At 56.8% G+C, this 22,701-nt stretch overlaps 4 protein-coding genes across 6 annotated transcripts; 2 read left to right on the forward strand and 2 right to left on the reverse strand.

Moving 5' to 3' along the window:
• Nucleotides 1–3,361: 3,361 nt before the first annotated feature.
• On the forward strand, nt 3,362–6,289 carry RTBDN (retbindin). The gene is made up of 5 exons (XM_058525595.1): nt 3,362–3,548; nt 4,085–4,169; nt 4,288–4,398; nt 4,923–5,019; nt 5,562–6,289. The coding sequence occupies exons 1-5, from the start codon at nt 3,380–3,382 to the stop codon at nt 5,787–5,789; spliced, it is 690 nt and encodes a 229-aa protein (XP_058381578.1). The 5' UTR covers nt 3,362–3,379; the 3' UTR covers nt 5,790–6,289.
• Nucleotides 6,290–13,139: 6,850 nt separating this feature from the next.
• On the reverse strand, nt 13,140–17,031 carry RNASEH2A (ribonuclease H2 subunit A). The gene is made up of 8 exons (XM_058525597.1): nt 16,888–17,031; nt 16,648–16,719; nt 16,403–16,529; nt 16,215–16,302; nt 14,694–14,831; nt 14,502–14,589; nt 13,469–13,592; nt 13,140–13,369 (listed from the first exon to the last, which is right to left on the reverse strand). Exons 1-8 carry the CDS (start codon nt 17,012–17,014, stop codon nt 13,234–13,236), a joined length of 900 nt encoding a protein of 299 aa, XP_058381580.1. The 5' UTR covers nt 17,015–17,031; the 3' UTR covers nt 13,140–13,233.
• A 196-nt stretch (nt 17,032–17,227) lies between these two features.
• Nucleotides 17,228–19,597, reverse strand: THSD8 (thrombospondin type 1 domain containing 8). Its single transcript, XM_058525601.1, has 3 exons — nt 19,361–19,597; nt 18,065–18,270; nt 17,228–17,312 (listed from the first exon to the last, which is right to left on the reverse strand). The coding sequence occupies exons 1-2, from the start codon at nt 19,509–19,511 to the stop codon at nt 18,071–18,073; spliced, it is 351 nt and encodes a 116-aa protein (XP_058381584.1). The 5' UTR covers nt 19,512–19,597; the 3' UTR covers nt 17,228–17,312; nt 18,065–18,070.
• Nucleotides 19,598–19,737: 140 nt separating this feature from the next.
• On the forward strand, nt 19,738–22,494 carry PRDX2 (peroxiredoxin 2). Of its 3 annotated transcripts, none has more exons than XM_058525598.1 (6): nt 19,738–19,841; nt 20,300–20,411; nt 20,496–20,649; nt 21,189–21,311; nt 21,433–21,608; nt 22,178–22,494. In XM_058525598.1, the coding sequence occupies exons 2-6, from the start codon at nt 20,309–20,311 to the stop codon at nt 22,261–22,263; spliced, it is 642 nt and encodes a 213-aa protein (XP_058381581.1). In that variant the 5' UTR covers nt 19,738–19,841; nt 20,300–20,308; the 3' UTR covers nt 22,264–22,494. The 3 variants fall into 3 exon arrangements, with proteins under 3 accessions (XP_058381581.1, XP_058381582.1, XP_058381583.1); XM_058525599.1 differs by having other exon boundaries at nt 21,436–21,608; XM_058525600.1 differs by having other exon boundaries at nt 19,739–19,841; nt 21,478–21,608.
• The last annotated feature ends 207 nt before the right edge of the window (nt 22,495–22,701 follow it).

Consider the following 22,701-nt stretch of genomic DNA (forward strand, 5'->3'; position numbering starts at 1 on the left):
TACCAAGAGACCCCTATCAGGAGAGACCACCTAGAGGAGTGACATGCTCCTGGGTAGACCCCCAACCCAAGAGACACCCTAAGGGAGACATCCTCACTGAGATATATTCCCTATGCGGACACCCCCGTAGTCCCCCCCCCAGCGCCCCCCTTAGTGAGACACATTCCCACGGGGAGATAGTCTCCACGAGGAGGGCTTCTCCCATCAGGAACTCTCCCCTCACCCTGAAAACCATTCCTAAGACAGATGGTCTCTGAGAGGTGACACTCCCTCTCGAAAGTCCTCCTCTCAAAGAAAGATCTCCACGGGTGACATTTTATGTGGGGATCCTGGTGAGGGTTCCCCCAATGAAAAGCCCCGTAAAAGCCATATTCTTTGTGGGAAATTGTCCCCACCCATGAGACCCCCATATACCAAGGAGATACAGTCTTACAGAGTGACATTTTCACCAAGGAGACCCGTCCTTACGCGAGAGGCCCCTCAGAAAAACATCTACATGCGTATACCACCCCCTTCCCAAGCAGAGCCTCCTCAGGGAATCCTGCACCCCCTCTAGCGACCCCCCACCCCCCGTCGTCAGGATTAAGGAGCCAGGCCCGGCTGGGCTGTATTTATAGGAGCGATTAGCTGGTAGTTGGGGAGGGGGGCAGCTGAAGAGATTTTTACAACCTCCCCCCCCCCCCCGCAGTGTTCCTACAGCTGAGGCCAAACCGCCCATGCTTCCCAGAGTTGGAGCGGAAAGCGGCGAGGACCTCCCCACTTCAAATCTAGGCATTGGAGGGGAGGGTGGAGAGGGGACGTCCCAAGGGTCCGGGCTCCTAACTGGCCCGAAGGCCCTCGAGGGAGCGGTCACTGGATGGGAGCGACCCCTGCCGGCCAACGGGGGCGACGGCGAGGTCCAGGTCCGGGTGTTTCCGGGCGCTTATCTCCTCATCTCTGCGCCTTTGCCTGAGTTGTCTGTTTCTCGCAGCCTCTGTTGGTCGGCAGGTTCGTGTTGCCGTCTCTCTGAGTCTGTTCCTCGTACTTCTCTGTCCAAGGTCTGGACTCTGCTCTTGTCGCCCCTTCTCACGCCTGCGCCACGGGAGCTCTCCGTGGTGCTGATCTCACGTGCTCCTGTCCGCGGTGCTGAAATCCGAGCGCAGGATCGGGGGCTGAGGTCAGGGGAGGAGAAAGACTGGCAGGAGGCACAGCCCAGAGGCTGCACAGATCTGACCCACGAGCACCACGGACTACCCCAAGATGGACCGAGGGAAGGCTAGGTCCATTAGGTCTTGGTTGCTGAAGCCTCCAGGACATCAATGGGTGCCCGCAGAGGGACCTGGAGACAGTGCCTCCTGATTCGTTCATTTACTCAACTCGTATTGAGCACCTACTGTGTGCAAAGTCGTGTTTTGGGACATGGGAGTACAGCAGTGAAAGAGACAGACAAAAACTCTGCACTAGCCTGAGAAGGGAGGAAGAGAGATTTGTGCTAGTGGTCATTGCTCACAAAAACCATATGCACACTCTACAAGCACAGACGCACGCACACACACACACACACTCTGCAAACACACAAACAAGAACATACCCACACACGCTCAGCAAACACAGACACACACAAACACATATACATAAACTCACTCTGCAAACACACACACATGCAAACACATACTTAAAAAACACAGACACAGACAAACACATATACACAATCTCACACTCTGTAAATACACACACATGCAAACACATCCTTAAAAAACACAGGGATATACACACTCAGCAAATGCAGACACACACAAAAATCACATACAAACACTCAATAATCATAAGCACACACACATAGTTTCACAACCAAGAGAAGGTCAGCTACACACAAACTCTCATCTGACATAGAGACACATTATCCTCCCAACACAACACATGGACTCACACACACATTCACATACCCACTGCAGGGCTCTTTTTCTCGTCAGACTCTCCCACTAGAATGTCAGCTCTCTGAGGGTTGAAATTTTCATGTCTTGGTCACTACTGCATCCCCAGAACCCGGCACACAGTAGGTGCTCAATAAATGTTCGTTGAATGAATGAATTGAGGAAATGTTCTCAAGGGACACATATTCACAGAAACTGCAGAGGGACACACACACACACACACACATTTCAGATGCAGACACATCCTCTCCATACATGACAACACCTTCTTGTTCACTCATGGTCAAATTCATGGTCAACAACCTTTATTCACTGACTATCCACAACATTTTCACATCCTGATCCTACATCCCCCTCCTCCACGTTTATTATCTGACTCTTACTCAACTGGACACACTTGGCTTCAGACACATACAGGCCTCCTTACCCAGATTTTGAACACACACACACAACCACACAACCACGACCCACACATGAACATACCCTCACACAACAAACACACACATACACGCTCAACACACATATGCAGCCACACAAACACACCGTCATCCAACACACACACACACACACACACACACACTCCCCACACACATAGATACAGACCTTAAGCCACAAGGTCAACATAAAGGCAAACACAGGATATATACACACCAGCCCAGGGTCCACCAGCCTTCGGTCAGGTGGAGCAGGGGCGGGGCAGTGGGAAACCCCTCCCCTGCACCAAACCACGCCTCTTTTGGCTGCTGCTGTGTCCTGGACTTGACCTTGAGGTGTCCTGAGCAGCGCCCTAGACCCCAGTCCGGCTAACAGGTGAGGGGCGGCCCGAGGGGGCAGAGTGGGGGAGGGAATTGTCCTGTCTCCGCAGACCCCCAGTTTCCCCTACCCTGGGGCTTTTGGACCCCAGCAGCAGAGCCCGAGTCCTGCCACAGGCAAGCTTGGCTCCAAAGGCCCAGCCCTGGGTGGCAGTCCCTAAGCCGATTGTGGGTCGAGAGAAGGTGACCATGAGAAGGGCCAGCAGGGATCGAGAGGGAGGGAGGAGACTGGGCAGAAGAGAGGGAGGAATTACTGGACCGAAGAGGGAAATTGGAAGAGCTGGGGAGGTCCCCTGAGCTCTGAGGACGGAGGGGGTCGCCTGAGGGCTCGCTGGGTGAGAGATCTTGCTGGGTGTGAGGGGGGAGGGGCACTATGGTCAAAACGGGCCAAGTGCCACTATGGACACTTGGGCCTTGGGCACTTGGGGAGGAGGGGATATGGGTCTGATGGGGGGTGGCTTCAGGGTCAGAGGCAGGCCTTAGTAGCCCCCTGGGACTTGAAGGTCCTCGGCCATTGCTTCCTTATCAACTGCTCCTTCTCTGCTCTGCCTGGCCCTGTCTCCTGGGTGTGCATCAGGAGGGTGCCACCCTGAGTTTGCAAAAAGGGGAAGCCGACCTCACCCATATCCTATCTGACTCTTATCTCAGGCGGACATGGCCTGCAGGGGCTGCACTCGACCCAGGGGCCTGGCCCGGGCCCTGCGACTGACCCTGGCATGGATCCTGCTGGGAGCCTGTGGAGGGAGCCACCCATTCCCGGACACGTCCTGGAGACATCAGAGGCTGGCGGCCGATCTGGGCACAGGCCAGTTGCATCCGGCAGGTGAGCACTCCAGACCCCGCCTAAGCCCCCAACACCCAGGAACCCCCACTTGGCCATAGCAATGCTAGAATTTCCTTGAGCGGGACCAGGGTGAGCATCCAGGGCTAGTGCTGAAGAATGATGGTTAAAGAGCACAGACTCTGGAGTCAAATTGCCTGGGTTCAAATCCCAATTCTGCCACTTCGTAGCTGTGTGACCCGGAGCAAGTCACTTAACACCTCTGGGCCTCGTGTGGGCCACTACAAAGGGGGAGAAAGAATAGACCTACTTGATAGCGGTGTTGTAAAGGGGCGCATGTAAGTCTATGAGCACTCTACCACTGCCAGGGATGTAATAAATGATAAGCTGATTATGACCAATGATTATTATTACTTGAAGCTGCATTTGCATCCCCAGTGAAGTGTCTTTATTTAAATTTTATGTTTGGGAGGACTGACATAAGTGGGGTCTCTCCTCTTCAGGGGCCCCCCAGCCCTTGGTTCCCCAACCCTACCTAAGGATCCAAGACCCCAACTCACAGGAGGCCCCTTCTTCATGGCCCTGTTGTCCCTCAGAGATGGACACGCCAGAGGCATCGGGCCCTGAGATCGTCCCAGAGCGCTGCGGCGAACCGAATCCCGGGTGAGTACAGCACCCCCACCCCCCAGCTTTTCCTTGTGTGGTTTGCTTAGTTGCCCTGCCAGGGGCCGGAGCCCCCGCGCATCCTGACCCATCTGGGTCTGTCTCTCCCGATGTCCAGGTGCAAATCCTTCCTGGGACACCTCCAAGTTGCCCTCCGCAGTCGCTTGCGCCTGCTGCTATTGGGGGTACGCCTGGCGCAACCACTCTGCGCGGAGCTCTGCGATGCCTGGTAGGAAAGGCGGGGTTGAGGGCGTGGCCTATGGTTTGGGCGGGGCCGAAGGCAGGATCTGCGGCTTGCTGGTCCTAGTGTTTGAAGGGGCGTGGCCTGCATCCGACACCGCCAAGGCCTAAAGGATGAGGGCTAGGGCTTAGAGGCTAGGCAGAAAGGGGCGGGGCCTGTGGAGGCCCCGGCTTTTAAGATTGGCAGTACGTGGCCTTCCCTGGACCTGTTTTAAGGGGCGGGGCCTCTTGATTGAAAAGATGAAGCTAAAAGAGTGGGTAATGGAAGGGGCTGGCCTGGAATAGATGGTCTGAGGTCTACAGGGATGAGGACAGTTGTGACAGAGCCCTGGGTTTGTGTGGAGAATATGGGGCGGGGTGAAATTTGGAGGATGGCGTTTGTAGGGCCGTGGTCCTAAGAGGCGGGGCCTGGGAGAGGACATACATCCAGCGAAGCCGTGGAGAGCAGGAATCCCACCAGAACGTGGCTGTGGGGCCTTTATCCACTTTCTTCTCTCCATATACCATCCCCAGGTTTGCCACCTGCGAAAGTGATATCACCTGCGGCCCCACTTGGCTCCCTTTCCTAGAAAAGAGGGGCTGCGAGGCGGACTGCACTACCTATGGGCAGGTGAGCATGGGACAGAGGGCACGGGGAAGAGACTGAGACCTCCCCTTACTATGTCCTGTCTTAACCCGCCTAGGCCCCAAAATCTGGCCTGGCACCCAAGGCCCCCACTCCCACCTTTTCCCCTTCCGCAGTCCAACTTCCGTAGTGGGATACGCCAGTAGCCGCTCTAAGGCCCACTGAGTCCGGATTTGCCCTCCCCAAGGGACCGTCTCCGCTCGGCCCATCCACAGTTCCCCCTGGAATACCCAGAGGCCCGAGTCACCTTCCCCATGCTGGCCCAGCCTTAATCTAGTCGTCCCCCACCCCAGCCCTCCGAACCCAGTAAGAATGACTCGTCCTCCCCAAGGCCCCGCCCCCACTATGGCCCCGCCCCCAGGCTCCCGGGAAGACCCAGAGGCGGGAATTGCTACCGCAGCGGAACTCCCAGACTCTCCCTTCCTGAGGCTACGCCCCTGGACACGCCCTCCGCCCGCGCCCAGAGGCCACGCCCCCAGGGTGCCTGGACTCCGCCCACTCGGGCCCTAACTCCGCCCCTTCCCCAGACCTTCGCTGACGGAGCCGAGCTTTGCCGCTCGGTTCTGGGCTACGCGCTGCCGGTGGCAGCCCCTGGCGCTGGTCACTGCCTCAACGTCTCCGTCTCGGTGCTTCCGCGTCCCAGACACGGACGGAGGGCCCGGGAAACCGCCTCCCCGCGCCGCCGCCGCCGTCGCTCCTGGATCCTGGGCGCTGCGGGCAGCGGCAGCGGCAGCGGCAGCGGCAGCGGCCCCTAGGGGGCGCCTGGCCTTGGATGGGAGATGGGTCCCCTCCCCCGCCCATCCCCAGCCCGGCCCCTTAAGACGCCCAGAGCTCCACTCCTCTCCCCCTCTGCCTTCTAGTTTCCAGAGTCCTGCCCCTCCTCTCTGGGGTCCCAGAGACTCACCTCTCTCTAGATTATTAAAAAAATAACCTAACCAACTCTACTCATTTTCTCCTCTCCCCTCTGAATAAAGTCGCCAACTAGAGCACGTGATGTGGCTGCTTCTTGGGGAATAGGTAGGAAGGATGGTTGCCAGAAAGTGATAGGTTCTAATCCTCAGGTCCTAGAGTTAGCGACTGATTCATACTAGCGTGTAAATGATGGATGGCCTACACCCTGGAGCACTTGTCATAACGTGGAATATTCAGCTGTCAGAAATGAGGTGTGGCAGGATCAGAAGAAGGGCTGACAGGGGCAGGAGGTTGTTCTCCCGCTGTGTGCCACGAGGACCGCCAAGAAGCCCTCTGACTTGCACAGACCTCGAGACACCTTTTATGGCCTTCTCCTCTGACTAAGCAGGCCCAACAGCGTCTGGCATAATGCCCCCTTCCTTCTTCCCATTCTCCCAAATCCCAGTCCCAGCCCTGAGACAGGGGACTGGACTCAGATTTGGGACTCCAATTGTAAGCTCTACTCCTAATTCTCCTCCTTATCCACAGGCCCTAGGAGAGCCTCGGTTTCCTCTCCTGGAAAACGGGCAATGTCCCTTGTAGTTCTGATTGATGGCTGCCTCCTGTGTCCCGGCACTGTGCTGAGATAGATGAGGCCCATCCCCTGCCCTCAGGGAGGACAGAATAACATAAGAAGTGCCCCACTGGGAGGGTAGCAGACAGGCCTCTTCCAGCTGCAAGAGACAAACTCAGTTCGAAGTGACTTCAGCCAAGATGGGCTTCAGAAATGGCTGTATCTAGGTTTGTAAATGACATTAGGAATCTATCTGTATCTTTTCTTGGCTATATTCTGGGACAGCACCTCCTCACAGTAGTAAAATGGACCAGCAACTCTGTGATGCCAGTGGTTAAAATGGGCCTATTTCTCGGTAGGACCAGCAAAGCTTCCAGGGCTGGCTCTCACTGATCAGCCTGTCATGAGCCCATGACCAATCCAGACATGTGCCCGGGGGATGTTGTGCTCTCACTGGCCTGACCTGGGTTGTGGGCTTGTGCCGGAAGGCCCATGGTGGGGTCAGGTCCATCTGAACAACATGGACTGAGGATGGGGGAGGGTGGTCCCCCTAAAAGACAGTCAGGTGCTGGAACCAGGAGCAGGGGGAGGGGCGCTGGGCAGGGATCAAGATGCATCAGCTAGAGACTGCTGCTTCAGACCCCGACTCTGTAGTATGTCTACCTGGGCTCACAGCCCAGTCCCACCATTTATTCACGCTGTGACTTTGCGCATGTTGCTCAGCCCTCTGAGCCTCAGTTTCTTCATCTGTGAAATGGGAATAGTTGCTCCTCTCATAGGGTTGTTGAATTAAATGGGTTAAGGCAAGTTGTTCTGGTTATGCATCGCTGTGTAAAAAACTACTCACTTAGTGCTGTAAAACAACCTCATTCTTCTTCGTGGGTCTGGGTTCCCAGGCTGGGCAGGGCGGGTCTTGCTCGAGGCTCTCCTGCAGCTGCAGAGGTGGCTGGGGCTGGCCTCCTCTCGAAGGCCTCCTCACTCGCGCACCTGGTGGTTGGCGCCGGCTCTTGTCTCGAACCTCCGCTGGGGCTGTCGGCCAGAATCGCGACCCACAGCCTCTCCCTGTGGCTTGGGCTTCCTCACCACATGGCGCTGGGTTCCCAGGGCAAGCGTCCCAAGAAAGAGCCAGATGGACATTGTCTCACCTTTGACAACCTAGCCTTGGAGGGCACACAGTGTCACCTCTGCTCTCTACTCACTAAAGTGAGTCACTAGAGCCAGCTCATATTCAAGGGGAGGCGTCACAGTCTCCGCCTCCTAATGGGAGGAATGTCCAATAAAGTGCTTAGAAAGCACCCGGCACATAATTAACACTCAGTAGAAGAGAGACATCATCCATTACCATTGTTGTTGATGTTACATATTGTGTTATCAGGACAAAGAGGGTGAGCAAGCAGTCAAGGAAGACAAGTGACAGAAGCCTTTGAAGGAGCTCCAGGCAGATGACCAAGCCACAGGGCAGGGCTCCAAGCAGGAGGGCTGGGGATTTCAGGTTCTGCCAACTCCAGCTGTTCAGCGAGCCTGGAGCAGAGCTGGGGGCAGATCACGGAGGGCCCTGAACGCCAGGCGAAGGCACTTGGACCCCATGAAAAGGGGTGTGAGAGGCATGGAAGGTTTATGCAGGAGAAGACCCCTCAGACTAACACTCTTGTCTGCCACTTGCAGACAGGACAGGGGAGGGCAAGGGGGAAGTGAGGGGCACCCACGAGGACCCCAGAACAGGAAGCGGAAGATGGGCAGAGGGGGATTCGGAGACGGATTCGGAGGAATAAACCACAGGGCTGTCCTGAGAATAGCGAGAGTCATCATTTGAAACCTCTGAGCAGTGCAGGTGGCTGTCCCCTCATGTTAACAGGACCCTGGGGATCCTCAGCAGGACTCCACATTCTAACTCCCAGGGGAGCTTGATGCTGCTGGGCTGGGGACCTGCTTCGAATATCCAGGGATCCAAAGACTTTTGTTAGAAGTCACATTTGCAAGTGACAGCCTTAGGGTGCACGCTAGGTTCTGCCTGTTGCCAGCTGTGAGGGAAGGGGGCAGTGTCTCCTTATCTTGCCAATGCAAATTCCACCAGCAGTCATCAGAAGGGCCTATAATTTCAAGATGAACTGTAATTCTAATAACTCTGACAGGGAAAGAGGCAAGTCTGAGATACTCCAAATTCACAGCACAGAAAAGCAAGACAAGGCTGAGTTGTAAATGGAATCAGGCTCCATAAGGTTGGCAACTACAATGATAACCACAGGCCGAGGCTGAGTAGAAGGTGGCCCTTGGGTGGGGGAATGCGGAGGCCGCCGCTCTCCCCTAAGGCCCCTCAACCATGGGCCTTCCTGCAGCCAGGTCCTCTCGTCTCCGGGTCTCCGCACATGCTGGTCCCACTGCCTGGAACCCCCTTCCCCTCCTGTTATCTGTTCCACCCTCACCCTTCAGGTCTCGGCCAGTCGGCTCCTCGGGCTCTGTGGGCCTGGCCGGGAGCCGGCCTCCCCATCCCACACTCCCGGTGCCCTCTGGACCTCAATGGGAGGCCGGGGACCCTTTCTGGCTGGGTCAGCACTGGCTTCCCAGGGTCCAGCACAGGGCCTGCATGGAGCGGAAAGGTGCTCTGTTATGGGCTGATTCCCCTCCCTCAAATTCATGTTGAAGTGCTAACCCCCAGGACCTCAGAACGTGACGGTGTTTGGAGATAGGGCCTTTAAAGAGGTAATTAGGGCCGGCCCCGTGGCGTAGCGGTTAAGCGTGCGCACTCCACTGCTGGCGGCCGGGGTTCGGATCCCGGGTGCGCACGGATGCACCGCTTGTCCGGCCATGCTGAGGCCACGTCCCACATACAGCAACTAGAAGGATGTGCAGCTATGACATACAACTATCTACTGGGGCTTTGGGGAAAAAATAAATAAATAAATAAAATTAAAAACAAAAAAAAAGAGGTAATTAAATTAAAATGAGGTCATGAGAGTGGACTAATGCAGTGACTGGACTCCTTATAAGAGGAGATTAGGACACAGACACGCACGGAGGGAAGACCAGGTGAGGACACAGGGAGAAGACGGCCGACTACAAGCCAAGGAGGGAGGCCTCAGGAGTTAAATCTGCAGACACCTTCATCTCAGGCTCCTAGACTCCAGAACTGTGAGAAAATAAATTTGTTGCTTAAGCCTCCCAGTCTGTTGTACTTCCTCATGACAGCCCTAGCAGACTAATAACACGCTCTATAAATAATACTCCCACAATGCCCTGGGCTTCTGCCATCAGAGCACTTACTAAACAGTGAAGGGGCCGGCCCCACGGCATAGTGGTTACGTGCGCGTGCTCCGCTGCTGGTGGCCCGGGTTCGGACCCCGGGCCGCACCATGCACCACTTGTCCAGCCATGCTGAGGCTGCGTCCCACATGCAGCAACTAGGAGGATGTGCAGCTATGACACACAACTATCTACTGGGGCTTTGGGGAAATAAAGGGAAAAAAAAGGAGGAGGATTGGCAATAGATGTTAGCTCAGAGCCGGTCTTCCTCAGCAAAAAGAAGATTAGCACAGATGTTAGCTCAGGGCTGATCTTCCTCACAAAAAAAAAAAAAAAAAGTGAAGAGCCAGGGCCAGCCGGGTGGCACAGTGGTTAGATTCACGTGCTCCACTTCGGTGGCCCAGGGTTCGCAGGTTTGGATCCCGGGTGCAGACCTACGCACCTCTTGTCAAGCCATGCTGTGGCGGCATCCCACACATAAAGTAGAGGAAGATGGGCATGGATGTTAGCCCAGGGCCAGTCTTCCTTGCCAAAAAAAAAAAAAAAAGTGAAGAGCCATTTCCTTTCTTCCTTTCCACTAAAATCCCACTGTTCAAGTCCAGGTGGGGTCAAGGGTGGGGGATGGGGGAATACTGGGTCTCTCCCTACCCCCAGGTACCAATTCTTGACTCTTTACCCCCAGTATTCCACTCCCCTTCCCAAGGATTGCTTTGGGTACAGATATGTCCTACTTTCAGCCAGGAAGTGACAGGGCAGCTGCTTGGGGATGAGGCCTTGGGAGGTTGGGATGGGACGTCCAGAGCTATGGCAGCTATCTTGGGACCACGAGAGGCAAAAAACACCAAAGGTGGCAAAATAGATGGATTTTAAAAAATGTCTTTCAACCCACCAACTGAGAGAAAATATTTGCAAATCATATATCTGACAAAAGGTTAATCTCCAAAATATAAAAAGAACTCACACAACTCAACAGCAAAAAAACAAACAACCTGATCAAAAAATGGGCTAAGGATATGAACAGACATTTCTCCAAAGAAGATATACAGATGGCCAACAGGCACATGAAAAAATGTTCAACTTCACTAATCATCAGGGAAATGCAAACCAAAACTACAACGAGCTATCACCTCACACCCGTCAGAATGGCTATAATCACCAAGGCAAAAAACAACAAATGCTGGAGAGGCTGTGGAGAAACAGGAACCCTAATCCACTGCTGGTGGGAACGCAAACTGGCGCAGCCTCTATGGAAAACAGTATGGAGATTCTTCAAAAAATTAAAAATAGAAATACCTTATGATCCAGCTGTCCCACTACTGGGTATTTATCGAAAGAACTTGAAATCAACAAGTCAAAGAGACTTATGCACCCCTATGTTCATCACAGCATTATTCACTACAGCCAAGACATGGAAGCAACTCACATGCCCATTGACTGATGATTGGATAAAGATGTGGTATATATACAATGGAATATGACTCAGCCATAAAAAAACACAAAATTGTCCCATTTGCAACCACATGGATGGACCTGGAGGGTATTATGTGAAGCAAAATAAGGCAGACAGAAAGACAAATACCACATGATTTCACTCATATGTGGAAGATAAACAAACACAGGGACAAAGAGAATAGACTAGTGGTCACCAGAGGGGAAGGGGGTTGGGGGTGGGCACAAGGGGTAAAGGGGTGCATTTATATGGTGACAGATAAAAATTAGACTACTGGTGGTGAGCATGATGCAGTCTATACAGAAACTGATAAATAATGTTCACCTGAAATTACACAATGTTATAAACCAATATGACCTCAATAAAATAATAAAAAACAAAAGCAAACGGTGTCTTTGATGTCGTTGTTGAGCCATCTGACTTCCCAACTTCCTGTGGAGTGACATAAACCCAACCGGCTGCAAGGCCATAGGGGAAACAAACGCTTCCTTACAAACAAATGCTGGGGGGAGCGCCCCTGAGGGCAAGCCTCCTCGGAGGGGAATCTGGAAATCTCTCTCCAAATGACAAAGCACATAAATCCTCTAACCCAGCAAGCCCACGTCTGGAATTCCCCCTACAGACAAAACAACCATGCAGGAGACATGATGGCACAGCCCGGTCATTTGCTATACACGCTTTACAGCTAGCTGGGCGACAACTCAACGTCTATTAAGAGGCGTTAAATAAACTACAGCAGTCCCGCCCCGGAGGACTCTGCAACTGTAAAGGGAATAAGGAAGGTCTTTAGACACCCGCTGGGAACTACCGCCAAGATCTATGTGGTGAAAAGAGTAATGTGCACATCTAGGGTATAGTTTGTTTCCATTTGTGTAAAAAAAACTTCAGGAAAGAATGTATCCATGCATATATTTGTAACATGCCGGGCTGTCTCCAGAAGGGCCTAGAAGGCACAGGCTACGGTCTGAGTTTGTGTCCCCCCAAAATTCGTATGTTGAAATCCTTACCCGAGGGCCGGCCCCGTGGCTTAGCGGTTAAGTGCGCGCGCTCTGCTACTGGCGGCCCACGACGCACCGCTTCTCCAGCCATGCTGGGGCCGCCTCCCACATACAGCAACTAGAAGGATGTGCAGCTATGACATACAACTATCCACTGGGGCTTTGGGGGAAAAATAAATAAGTAAAATTACTAAAAAAAAAAAAAAAAAAAAAAAAAAAAAAAGAAATCCTTACCCACAAAGATGGTGGCATTAGGATAGGGCCTTTGGGGGGTGGTGAGGTCGTGAGGGTGGAGCCCCGGTGAGTGGGATCAGTCCCTTATAAAGGGACCCCAGAGAGCTCCCTCGCTCCTTCTGCCACGTGAGCACACAGCAAGAAGACAGGCCACAACCTGGAAGAGAGTCCTCCCCAAAACCCCACCGTGCAGGCACCCTGATCTTGGACTTCCAGCCTCCAGAACTGTAACGGCCAGGCACCACACAATGACATTTCAGTCAACGGCGGACCGCACATACGACACTGGTCCCCTAAGATTAGCACCGCACAGCCTGGGTGTGTAGTGGGCTACACCGTCTAGGTTTGTGTAAGTGCACTCTGTGATAGTCACACGACAACGACGACGTTGCCTAACGACCCGTTTCTCAGAACGTGTCCCCATAGCTAAGTGATGCATGGCTGTAAGTGTCTGTTGGTTATAGGCACCCAGTCTGTGGCATTTTGCTACAGCAGCTGGAAAGGACTGAGACGGCCCGGAAAGCCCACTAGTGAGCGGGCGCAGGGTGGGAAGGAGGCTTCTCAAAGTGCTCCTTCCTAATTCTGCCTGGGACTAAGATATCATGCATTTTGAAAATAAGCTAAAATCAATCAACCAGCGCCCATCCTGTTTAGGATCCAAAATCCAGCAGCTGGGTGCAGCCACAGAGCACACCATCACCCCACCTCCACCCCAAAGTACAACCCTCACGCTTGGCTTTCCTTAAACAATTTTAATCACAAACTGGGGGGGCGGGGGTGGGCAGGTAAAGGGGGTACAGACATGCTGGCTCCTAGAGAGAAGTGGCTGCCTCCAGGCTGCGCTCCTGGAAGTACCTGTGGGGGAGGCGGGGGCGGGTTCGGGGGCCTTCGTTGAAGTAGGACGTGATCCTCCCGAGGCCCTCCTGATCCTCTGTCCCTGAGTCCTCCCTGTGGAGAGAGGTGGCGACACTGACTCCTTCTGCCCTTCAGGCAGGGCTGAGCTGGGCCTCCCTCCCTCCTTCCTCACAGCGCCTCTGGGACACCCACCACGTAACATCCTCCGCCTCCTTCTCCAGGATGCTCTGGGCCGTGCGCCAACTGAAGCGGACAAACTGTGGGAAGCCGAACACGGGCTCCACGTGCCTCCTCAGCCATGCTTTCGTCTTGGGATCTGGGGGGGGGGGCACTGGTGGCAGCGCCTCAGCCTGGCATGAGGCCCTGCCACCTCATCTTGGGCCTCCTCCCACTGTCTGAGGCATCCTCCCGCCTCAGGAGGTTTGCACGGGCAGCTCTCCCTGACTCTTCACTGGCCAAGAGATGCTCAAAGTGCAGTTTAGGGAGACTGCCTCTGAGACATCTCCCTCACCCACTCAAGGACAACAGCCATTAAACCAGCACTGTCGGGCCGTCAGGTTAATGCCCGTCTCCCCTACGTCACCATGAGCTCAGTGGGGAGAGGAAGTCCCTGTCTGTCTTGCTCACGGGTACATCCGCAGGGCTCAGCCCTGCAGGGCACGTACCAGGCGCCCAGTAAGCACTGAACGCTGGCCAGACTGCCTTTGGCCCGGACCTGGTGTCCATCCTTACTTTGGCCTCACCTAAGTTCCAATCACAGACTTGCTGTGTCACCCCACCCGACGGCCACTCCCTCCCTGTGCCTCAGAGGACCCAAGGGTCCCTTGAATCCGGCCACTGAATCTCACATCTGCCCTTGTGTGTGTGCGGGGTGGGGGACACGATTGTCTCCACTACACAGATGAGACTGAGCCTCATAATGGAGAGAAAACAATGGATTTAAGCTGGCGCCCCTCACTCCTGCCCCTTCACAAAGAGACAGAGGCCCACCCTCCCTGCGGCTCCAGAGAGCCAGCATCGAGGGAGGGAGACAGGAGGGAGCCTGCCAGCTGGGACCCAGCTCCGCCACACACCGGCCGTAACCAAGGGGCCCCCAGCATCCCCCGCTGCGAAGCGGGGTGAGCAGAACTTAGAAAACCTCAGCAGCGTGCTGGGCCTGTCCGTGTCACCACCGCTGCGGCTGCCTCAGGGCAGCACGAGGCGGGCCGGACGGCCACCTGCTCACCGTTGGGGTAGCCCGAGCCATAATCGGCGTCCAAGTCCTGCAGTTTCTCCACAAACTGCCAGTTCCTCACAGCCTGGTCTCGGGCCACCTGCAAGCAAGACAGACACTGGGGACCTCCCTCCCCCGAGGCAGCCACACCTGCCCCCTGCCAGGAGGGTGCTGGGAGCCGGCCACGGCCAGCGGGGGACTGACCTTGGCACAGATGCTGGCAGCGCTGACCACGGGGTAGAGGGCGTCGGCCTTGGCCTTGACCGTCACCTCAACGCCGGGAAAGCGCTGCTGCAGCCGCTGCTGGTACGTCTCTGGCATCCCCACGGTGTCCACAAATACCTGCCGCGGTGACAGAAATGTATCCATTCAACAGACAGCTGGAAAAACTGCAAACAATCCACCTTCCCAGTCTTCGCCCTCGTTGTTCCCGCCGCCTAAGACACTCTCCTCTCAGCTCATCCCCAGGCTGCAGCTTTCCATCAGGGTCTCAGCTCAGACGCCACCTCCCACAGAGGCTTCTCTGATCACGCCGCAGCCATTCTACATTTACTGAGCACCTACTGTGCGCCATGGGCTGCTCTATGTGCCAGGGACATGCAGGGAAAACGCCAGACAAAAATCTCTGTCCTCCTCGAGGGGACACCTTGGTGAGGACCACAGACAGGAAACACGGTACATAATAAAGGATAAGGCAGAGTCAGAAAGGGTTATAATTTTAAACAGTGGGGGGGGAGGTTTGGGGAAGGTCACTCTGAAGTGGCGACATCTGAATAAAGGCCTGAAGGAGGTGAGGGAATGAGCCACATGGAGATCTGCAAAAGAGTGTTCTAGGCAGAAGAAACAGCCAGTGCAAAGGCACTGAGGTGGGACCACGTCGAGGATGCTGGACAGCAGTACGCAGGCCCTATGGCTGGAGCAGAGATGAGGTCAGGGAGGTAACACGGAAGGTGACCTCCCTAGCACTATTGTTCTTAAATCACCTTTTTATTTGCTCATCAGCTGACCACTGTCTCACCCGACTGGCCATGAACCCTGAGAACAGGGCCCTCGTCTGTCTGCTCCAGTACTGTCTCGTCAGCTCCACAGTCTAGTCCTGGACCTCAGCCACCTCGTCAGCAAGGTCTCCCTTGTTACATTCCCCGTCTCAAGTGTATTTGTCCTCATTAGTCTCTCAAAACAGCCCGTTCTTTGCCTCAGAGCACTCGATGCAATGCCAACTTATATTTCTGGTAATTTAATCTCATTCTCCCCTACTTGCCTGTGAATTTTCCTGATTTAATTTCCACCGTGATCAAAAAATTAAATGTCGAGATTTACATTTCAAAAAGATGACTGTCTGCTGCTGCTGTGTATGGAGCAGATTGCAAGGGAGGGGGCTGGAGGTGGGGGGATCAGGGAGGAGGACGGGGCAGGCATCCGGGAGGCCAGGGTGCCCTGGGCAAGGACAGAGGCTGTGGGCAGGTGGACAGATGTGGGATTTGTTCTGGAGTCTGAGCCTTTAGGATACAGAGATAGATTAGTTGGGGGTGGGGCTGGGGGGTCTACCATGGTGCTCAGTAGGGCACACATTTAGGATGGGAAAGCAGCAGGAAGGCAACAGCAGCAACAAATGTTCCTGATCCGTCTGACACTGTTCCAGATATGTCTGACGCTGAATCAGCCACTGAACTTTTATACCGTTTTATCTGGAGCTGATCAAACGAGGGCAACCCAACAGCTCACCTTGGCGACCTGCACGCCCTGGTCCAAAGCATACTGCACCAGCCCGGCGGCTGTATCATGGGACAGAGAGTTCAGATTGTATTTGACCCTGCAGTGAGGACAGAGTCCAGTTAACCCCGTCCCAGCTACCGATCCCTGCCAGCCCATGCTGGCCGCCCCTCCATCCTGGCCCCTCCTAGGACCCTCACCGCCCAAGCATGCTGGTAGAGATGAGGTTTGGAGACAGCACGTCCAGTGCCCAGCCCACAAAGTCCCTGTCCTCCTTCATTTTCGCGAAGAGCCTGTCCCGCTCGCTCTCCGACAGGGTCTTTGAGTCTGGGAAGAAGGTTGGGAGAGAAGCGGAGCGGCTGGTTCTTCCAGTCCCTCCCCGAGCCCCACCGCGCCCCTGCACAGGCCCAGGTACACCCTCCCCAGACGTGCACCTCGGGCTCACCTGCCACTTTCAGGGCCTCCAGATCTGCCAGGCGGGACAGGGGGCAATAACAGATGGCGTAGACCATGGGGCCTGGGGAAGCGGGGGGTCCAAGCAGTGAGGCCGTGAAGGCGGCCATCCCCGTTCCACCACCACCACTATCACCCCCGTCCCCGGGGCCGGGGCAATCCCGGCTCCCGTTTTAGTGCAACTTGCATCCCCCTGACCACGCCCCTCCCCGCCCCGGCCCTGGGGGCGCACCCAGCACCGGGCCCCGGCCCGCTTCATCGACGCCCAGGGCGCAGGGCTCCTTGCGGCACACCGCGGGCACAGGCGAGCTCAGGCGACAGCGGCCCGTATTGTCTCTCTCCAGCTCGCTGAGATCCATGCCGCCTCGGCCGCCGCCACCAGCCGCAGCAACCAGCTCCGCAGGGGCAGGTCTCGGCGCGCGTTTTCCGCGGGCCCCGCAGCGGCGCTCGCTCCCGACCAATCGGCGCGCAGGACACGCCCCCGACGCTCCCGCCGCCGTGGACGTTGGCGTCGCCGACGCCTACGCCGCTGCCTCCTGGCTTCCTGGGAATTGTAGTTCCCAAGGCCGACCGCCGAGCTCCACGTTTGGGGAACCGGATGGGTGGGGTCGCTTTCTGAGCTCCGCCGCGGGGTCTCTGCAGCCTCGCTCGCCCGGGCTGGTGAGAGAAGGAAATAAACCCGAGATGAAGGCAGGCTTTGCAGAACCCAGGCCAGTCAGGGCCTAGAAGGTCAAATACTACTGTCCTCCTAGAATACGGGTCTCCGCATCACTGGATCCCTGTCTCCCACGTGCATTCAGGCCGTTTGTACTCGGGATCGCCGCCACTGCACACAGTCTAAGCCCCCTGGACTAGGTATCACTGCCCCCACTGGGCTCAGGCCTTCGGACTTGGGGTCTGCCAATTCCCTCTCTCCGTACCTCACCCGGATCCCCACTCCCCCCGCCCCGCCCCCTGATTCCTACCCTCTCTCTTTCGGGCTAAGCCTCGCCTACCCCGAACCGAGACCCCAGACTCAACAGATCCTGCTCAGAGTCTCTGCCCCCCACGCAGGCTCATATCCCCCAACTCAGGGTTCATTTCCCCCCTACCGCCCCTCCGACCTCACCTCCCCTTCTATTCTCTAGTCTCAGGGGGCTCACGTCCTCGGCCTGTGGGTCCCTGCCCCTCACCAGGCTCATGCCCCTTCCTCAGGGTCCAGCTCCTCCGCCTCCGTTCCCCACCCCACCTTCCTCGCGGAATCAGCGGGGCTCACATCTCCTGACTCAGCTCTCCCCTCCCCCACCACCCTCTAGCCCCAGACTCAGGGCCCGATTTCTCCTTTCCTCTCTTCCTGCCCACCCTGGGGACTCGCGGCGCCGCACTTGCCGGCCCGCCCCGGCCCCGCCTCCTCTGCGCCCGTCTCTCACCCAGGCTCAGGGCCTCCAGTCGCAGTCCATCGGCTTGCAGGATGAACAATCCCGTTGCCTGCAGGGCCGCACCTGCACCAGGTTCTCGCGGTCCATGAACACCGGGCCCAGGGCTGCGCCCACCACCTCGCGGCTGCGCTCCTGCTTGCCCACGTCGCACAAACAGCGCCACTTTCCCCACGGGCCAAAGATCGAGTTCTCCACCTCTAGGGATGGAGAGCCAGGTAGAGGGGATCTACTCCCATGCCCTCCTCTGGGGAGGGAGGAGGATAAAGACACTAACAAATAACAACAGCTCCTGTGTGCTGGGCTCTGCCTGTGTCAGGCACCCCACCATAGATTGTCTCATTTAATCTTCCCATTATTCCCAGGTGGGGAAACACACCTACAAAGACAAAGCCACCCTTCTGAGCTCGCACATCTGGTGAGGGGCCCAGACAGACTGCACACTGACACTTCCCACTTGTGCTAGCCTGCCCAGTTGGGAGTGTGGTACAACACCCTTGGTGGCCACCATCTGAAGCTGGCTCCTGTTTCCAGGGGCGTGAGCATGGGCCTGTCCAGCGGGCACAGTGCCGCCTGACCAGCAGGGCTGCCAGGTGGTAAATTAAATGACATAATTGGCATAATGAAGGTACTTAAAGCTCCTGGCCGTGGGCTCACACGTAGAACAAAAACAATTATTATGATCACATTTCAAGCAGCTACAAGTTATTTGAAGCGGTTATTCGATGCCCTTTACAATGTTCTTTTGCTGACTCCTCTATGTGTCCTATGAGACAGTCTTAACCCAACTCTGTGGCTCCCAGAGTCCTGACACCTCAGGCCCTCCCCAAGCCTCCGCCAGACAATAATGGCCACTTTCCATCCCTCCTTCAGGCCTTTTGGCCTTAGCACCTGCTGTTCCCACTCTCTTGCACACTCTTCCCCCTAAATCTTTGCATTTTTGGCTTTTGCTTGTCATTCTGGCTGCAGTGGTCACCTATCTTTTTTTTAGCGGGACCTTCTCTAACTTCAGAAATGTACCTAACCGTGAGTTTACGGATGTGTCTGCTCCGGTATGTCTCACCTGCCCACGTCTCCTTTCCCCCTGTAAGCTGCTTACGGGCAGTTTCTATTTCAATTTACAGATGAGGAGACTGAGCCTCAGAGAAAAGTAACCAGCCCAAGGGGGTCCCGCGTGGGCGCAGCTGGGCAGGGATTTGAAGTCCCCAGAGAAGGGTCTGTTTGCAGCCAGCTGGCGAAGTGGGGCAACGGGCACCTTTCTGCACCGTCACACCCGCGGCCTGCGGTTACCTTTCTCCTGATGCTGCAGCCGCAGCTGCTCCCAGGTGTCGCCTTCGCCCTGCTCGCCAAAGTAATGGTAGTCGGGGGAGACCTGGGCAGGGGTCGCCAGCAGCAGGAGCATCAGAGGCGGCAGCAGTAGCGCCGCTCGGCTCGGGGCCATGCCGGACTCCAACCGACCCCGGCGCGCTCCGAGGAGGAGCCCCGCGCGGGGTCCGCGGTGCCCGCCCGATCCCCGGGGGCGGGCGCAGTGGTGGGGGCCCGCGGCTGCGCGCTCCCCCCGCCGCCCGCAGGCGCGTGGACCCGGCCGGCTCCGCTCCCCCTCCCCTGCGGTTGCAGTGGACCCGACCGCTCGGCTCGTCCGCCCACCCCCCGCCCTGCGCGTCACGGTTCCGGCGGCGCATAAAAGGCTCAGCGGCCTGGGGCGCGCTTGGCGCTGAGAACGCGAGCTCGGGTGTGTGCTTGTCCGTGCGTCCCGCCCTTGCCCACGCAGGTATGGACACCCGGACTGCACGGTCTTGGGGGGACCTTTTGGAGTAGCTCCGGCCCTCTCTAGACCTCAGCGCTGGCCGCCTTTGTTTCCTGCCCGCCACAGTGGCCGCCTTTGTCCTTGCAGGGGAAACCGAGGCCAGAGCCTTGGCGTACAGGCCGCATCGCCGAGTTCCCGCCCCCCGCTCCCGGGGTCCCCTCCCTGGGCGGTGGGCTTGCGCCACCGCGCTCGGGCCGACCCACTCGTGGCGGGCCCTGCGGCCGCGGCCGGGCCACTCGCGCTCTGGCCAGGGGGTGGGTCTCCCGCAGCCTCCAGGCGGCGCAGAGCCGATCCCGGGAGGGTGCGGGGACGGTGCTGCCGCCTCGCCGCTCGGCCTCGGTCACCGGCCCAGCACGCAGCGTGACCTTGGGGAGGGAGGACAAGGGGTCTGCCCGGGCGCACTGACCGGGCGGGGGTCTCAGCTTTCAGTCATGGTCTGCTGCAAAGCGCACATCGGAAAGCCCGCCCCGGACTTCCACGCCACCGCGGTGGTGGATGGCGCCTTCAAGGAGGTGAAGCTTTCCGACTACAGAGGTGAGGGCGGCCTGGAGGGGCCAGGTGGGGGCGGGGCCCAGGCTTTAGCGGTCTAACTCCCCGTCTGTGCGCCCCCGCCCCCAGGGAAATACGTAGTCCTCTTCTTCTACCCGCTGGACTTCACCTTCGTGTGCCCCACGGAGATCATCGCTTTCAGCGAGCGTGCTGCGGACTTCCGCAACCTGGGCTGCGAGGTGTTGGGGGTCTCGGTCGACTCGCAGTTCACCCACCTGGCTTGGTAGGAGCGGGGGCCAGGTGGGAGAGTGGGAGAGGCTAAGCTTACACCTCTGTAGGGCCCGAGGCAGCTGTGGTGCCTCCCTTTCCCGTCTTGGAAATGATGATGGCAGTAATTAGCATTGGGAAACTAGTTGCTGTGTAGAGTTTCAGATGCTTTCTCTCTCTTGGGGCAACCCAGCCTCCCTCCCAAGCACTATTTCAAGAAGGTGGAAACTCCAGTTCAAGGGAGTGAAAGGCCAGGCCCCAGCACGCAGAGCTAGAGAAGAAAATGGGGACTCTAAGGCAGGCTGTCTGCCTCAAGATGCTGGAGGCCGCCAGCACGTGAAGCCACTTTGCTGGAGCATTAGCTTAGTCTTCCCAGCTGTGGGAAACCGCCACTTCAGGGTGGGGTGGGTGAGGCTCCCAGGGCCTCCCTCTAAAGCCCCTTATCTCTCGCCTCCAGCACCCGCTCTCCAGCCCTTATCACCCCCAGGCCCACAAGGTGAGGACCCTGCTGTGCCAGGCCTCTTGAGGTCCTCGCCCTGTCTCCCCCACCCCCAGGATCAACACCCCCCGGAAGGAGGGAGGCTTGGGCCCCCTGAACATCCCCCTGCTGGCCGATGTAACCAGAAGCTTGTCCCGCGATTATGGCGTGCTGAAAGAAGATGAAGGCATCGCCTACAGGTACCGTGGGGCCTTCAGGGAGCCCCCATCCTCACGGCGAGGGGACCACTGTTGGACGATACCCTCCCTGCCCACAACTCTGTGGCTGGCAGACAGTCCGTGCTCCCTCCCCTGGCCCTAGCAGTGGGAGCTCCCAGCTCCTCACCATGAACGCTGATATCTTCAGGGGCCTCTTTATCATCGATGGCAAGGGTGTCCTTCGCCAGATCACCATCAATGATCTGCCTGTGGGGCGCTCTGTGGACGAGGCTCTGCGGCTGGTCCAGGCCTTCCAGTACACGGACGAGCACGGGGAAGGTGAGCAGACACACACATTGACGTGTGTTCACACACGGGTACACGCTCAGCCCCTCTGTCACTCATACCTTCACTGCTCGATCACTTGTGTGGGCTGGATGTGGGGGCCCCAAAGAAGAGTCAGCTCAGGGTCTTGTCTGCAGGAAGTTTCTTGTCTGGGGGGACATACCCCAATACAAGGAGGGGGACTTGGGAGGTAATAAAGCTCCATAGAAGGTATTTGAGAAGGTGTGTACCAAGCAGGCTGGAATGATAATATTTGGATCAGAGGACCTTCCCATGTAGACACGGCCTGACCACGGGTCCTCGAAGTCCAGTGGAGCTGGGGCTGAGGGAGAAAGATGGGGCTAAAGGGGCCAAAGAGAAAGGAAAACGTCAGCCAGAAAATCCGGCAACTGGACTTGGAGGCCTTCTGTCAACATGCGCTGTGGTCTTGGGCCCGGACCTCTTGGCTCCGGGCTTGTTCTTCCACTCAAGGTCTCGCTTTGCCTCTGTTCGGCCCCTCATTACTGCCCCACCTTGAATATGGGGCTCCAGCCTCACACACGCAGCCCCGTGTCTTTCCACAGTCTGTCCCGCCGGTTGGAAGCCAGGCAGCGACACGATCAAGCCCAACGTGGACGACAGCAAGGAATACTTTTCCAAACACAACTAGGCTGGCAGACGGGTGGCAAGCTTGGGCTCTTGGCCCCTCCCTGGGTGCCCCTCGATGACCCAGGAAAGACCAGATCTGCCCCTTCAAACTCCCATCACCCTCCACCCTGGAGGGCCAGGCCAAGGCCTTCTCATGCTCCCGGCTGGGAGCTGGTGAATAGTGACCCCCTTCCTGGAGCCCATGTAGCCGGGCACAGGCCTAGTGGTGACTAATAAAAGTATTAGGGACAGATGTAAGTCTGTGTTGGTGTGGTCTGTCCTGGTGTCACCGTGTCATTGCCTTTCTCCAGGCTCTGGCCTGGGAAACTGACGCTGTAATTACTTATCTCCACCACAAGGTGGCAGTCTGAGCTCACGCTCACTGCTTACTCTCTTCCCTTTCTCCTTGGCGTGAGGGCAGCTTGTCGGGGGGAGAGGGGGGCGGCGCGCTGTTTGCCCC

This window comes from Diceros bicornis, chromosome 30, assembly GCF_020826845.1.
Source record: "Diceros bicornis minor isolate mBicDic1 chromosome 30, mDicBic1.mat.cur, whole genome shotgun sequence".
Lineage (NCBI taxonomy): Eukaryota > Metazoa > Chordata > Mammalia > Perissodactyla > Rhinocerotidae > Diceros > Diceros bicornis.

Coding starts and splice junctions, on each gene's coding strand:
- RTBDN (XM_058525595.1), top strand. CDS start 3,380: ATGGCCTGCAGGGGCTGCACTCGACCCAGGGGCCTGGCCCGGGCCCTG. Junction 4,170..4,287: donor TGCGGCGAACCGAATCCCGG/GTGAGTACAGCA, acceptor CCCGATGTCCAG/GTGCAAATCCTTCCTGGGAC. Junction 5,020..5,561: donor ACTGCACTACCTATGGGCAG/GTGAGCATGGGA, acceptor CCCCTTCCCCAG/ACCTTCGCTGACGGAGCCGA.
- PRDX2 (XM_058525598.1), top strand. CDS start 20,309: ATGGTCTGCTGCAAAGCGCACATCGGAAAGCCCGCCCCGGACTTCCAC. Junction 20,412..20,495: donor GAAGCTTTCCGACTACAGAG/GTGAGGGCGGCC, acceptor CCCCGCCCCCAG/GGAAATACGTAGTCCTCTTC. Junction 21,609..22,177: donor CACGGACGAGCACGGGGAAG/GTGAGCAGACAC, acceptor GTCTTTCCACAG/TCTGTCCCGCCGGTTGGAAG.
- RNASEH2A (XM_058525597.1), bottom strand. CDS start 17,014: ATGGATCTCAGCGAGCTGGAGAGAGACAATACGGGCCGCTGTCGCCTG. Junction 16,303..16,402: donor TCTACCAGCATGCTTGGGCG/GTGAGGGTCCTA, acceptor TCCTCACTGCAG/GGTCAAATACAATCTGAACT. Junction 14,832..16,214: donor AGGGCGTGCAGGTCGCCAAG/GTGAGCTGTTGG, acceptor TCACCGCGGCAG/GTATTTGTGGACACCGTGGG.
- THSD8 (XM_058525601.1), bottom strand. CDS start 19,511: ATGGCCCCGAGCCGAGCGGCGCTACTGCTGCCGCCTCTGATGCTCCTG. Junction 18,271..19,360: donor GCTGCAGCATCAGGAGAAAG/GTAACCGCAGGC, acceptor CTCCATCCCTAG/AGGTGGAGAACTCGATCTTT.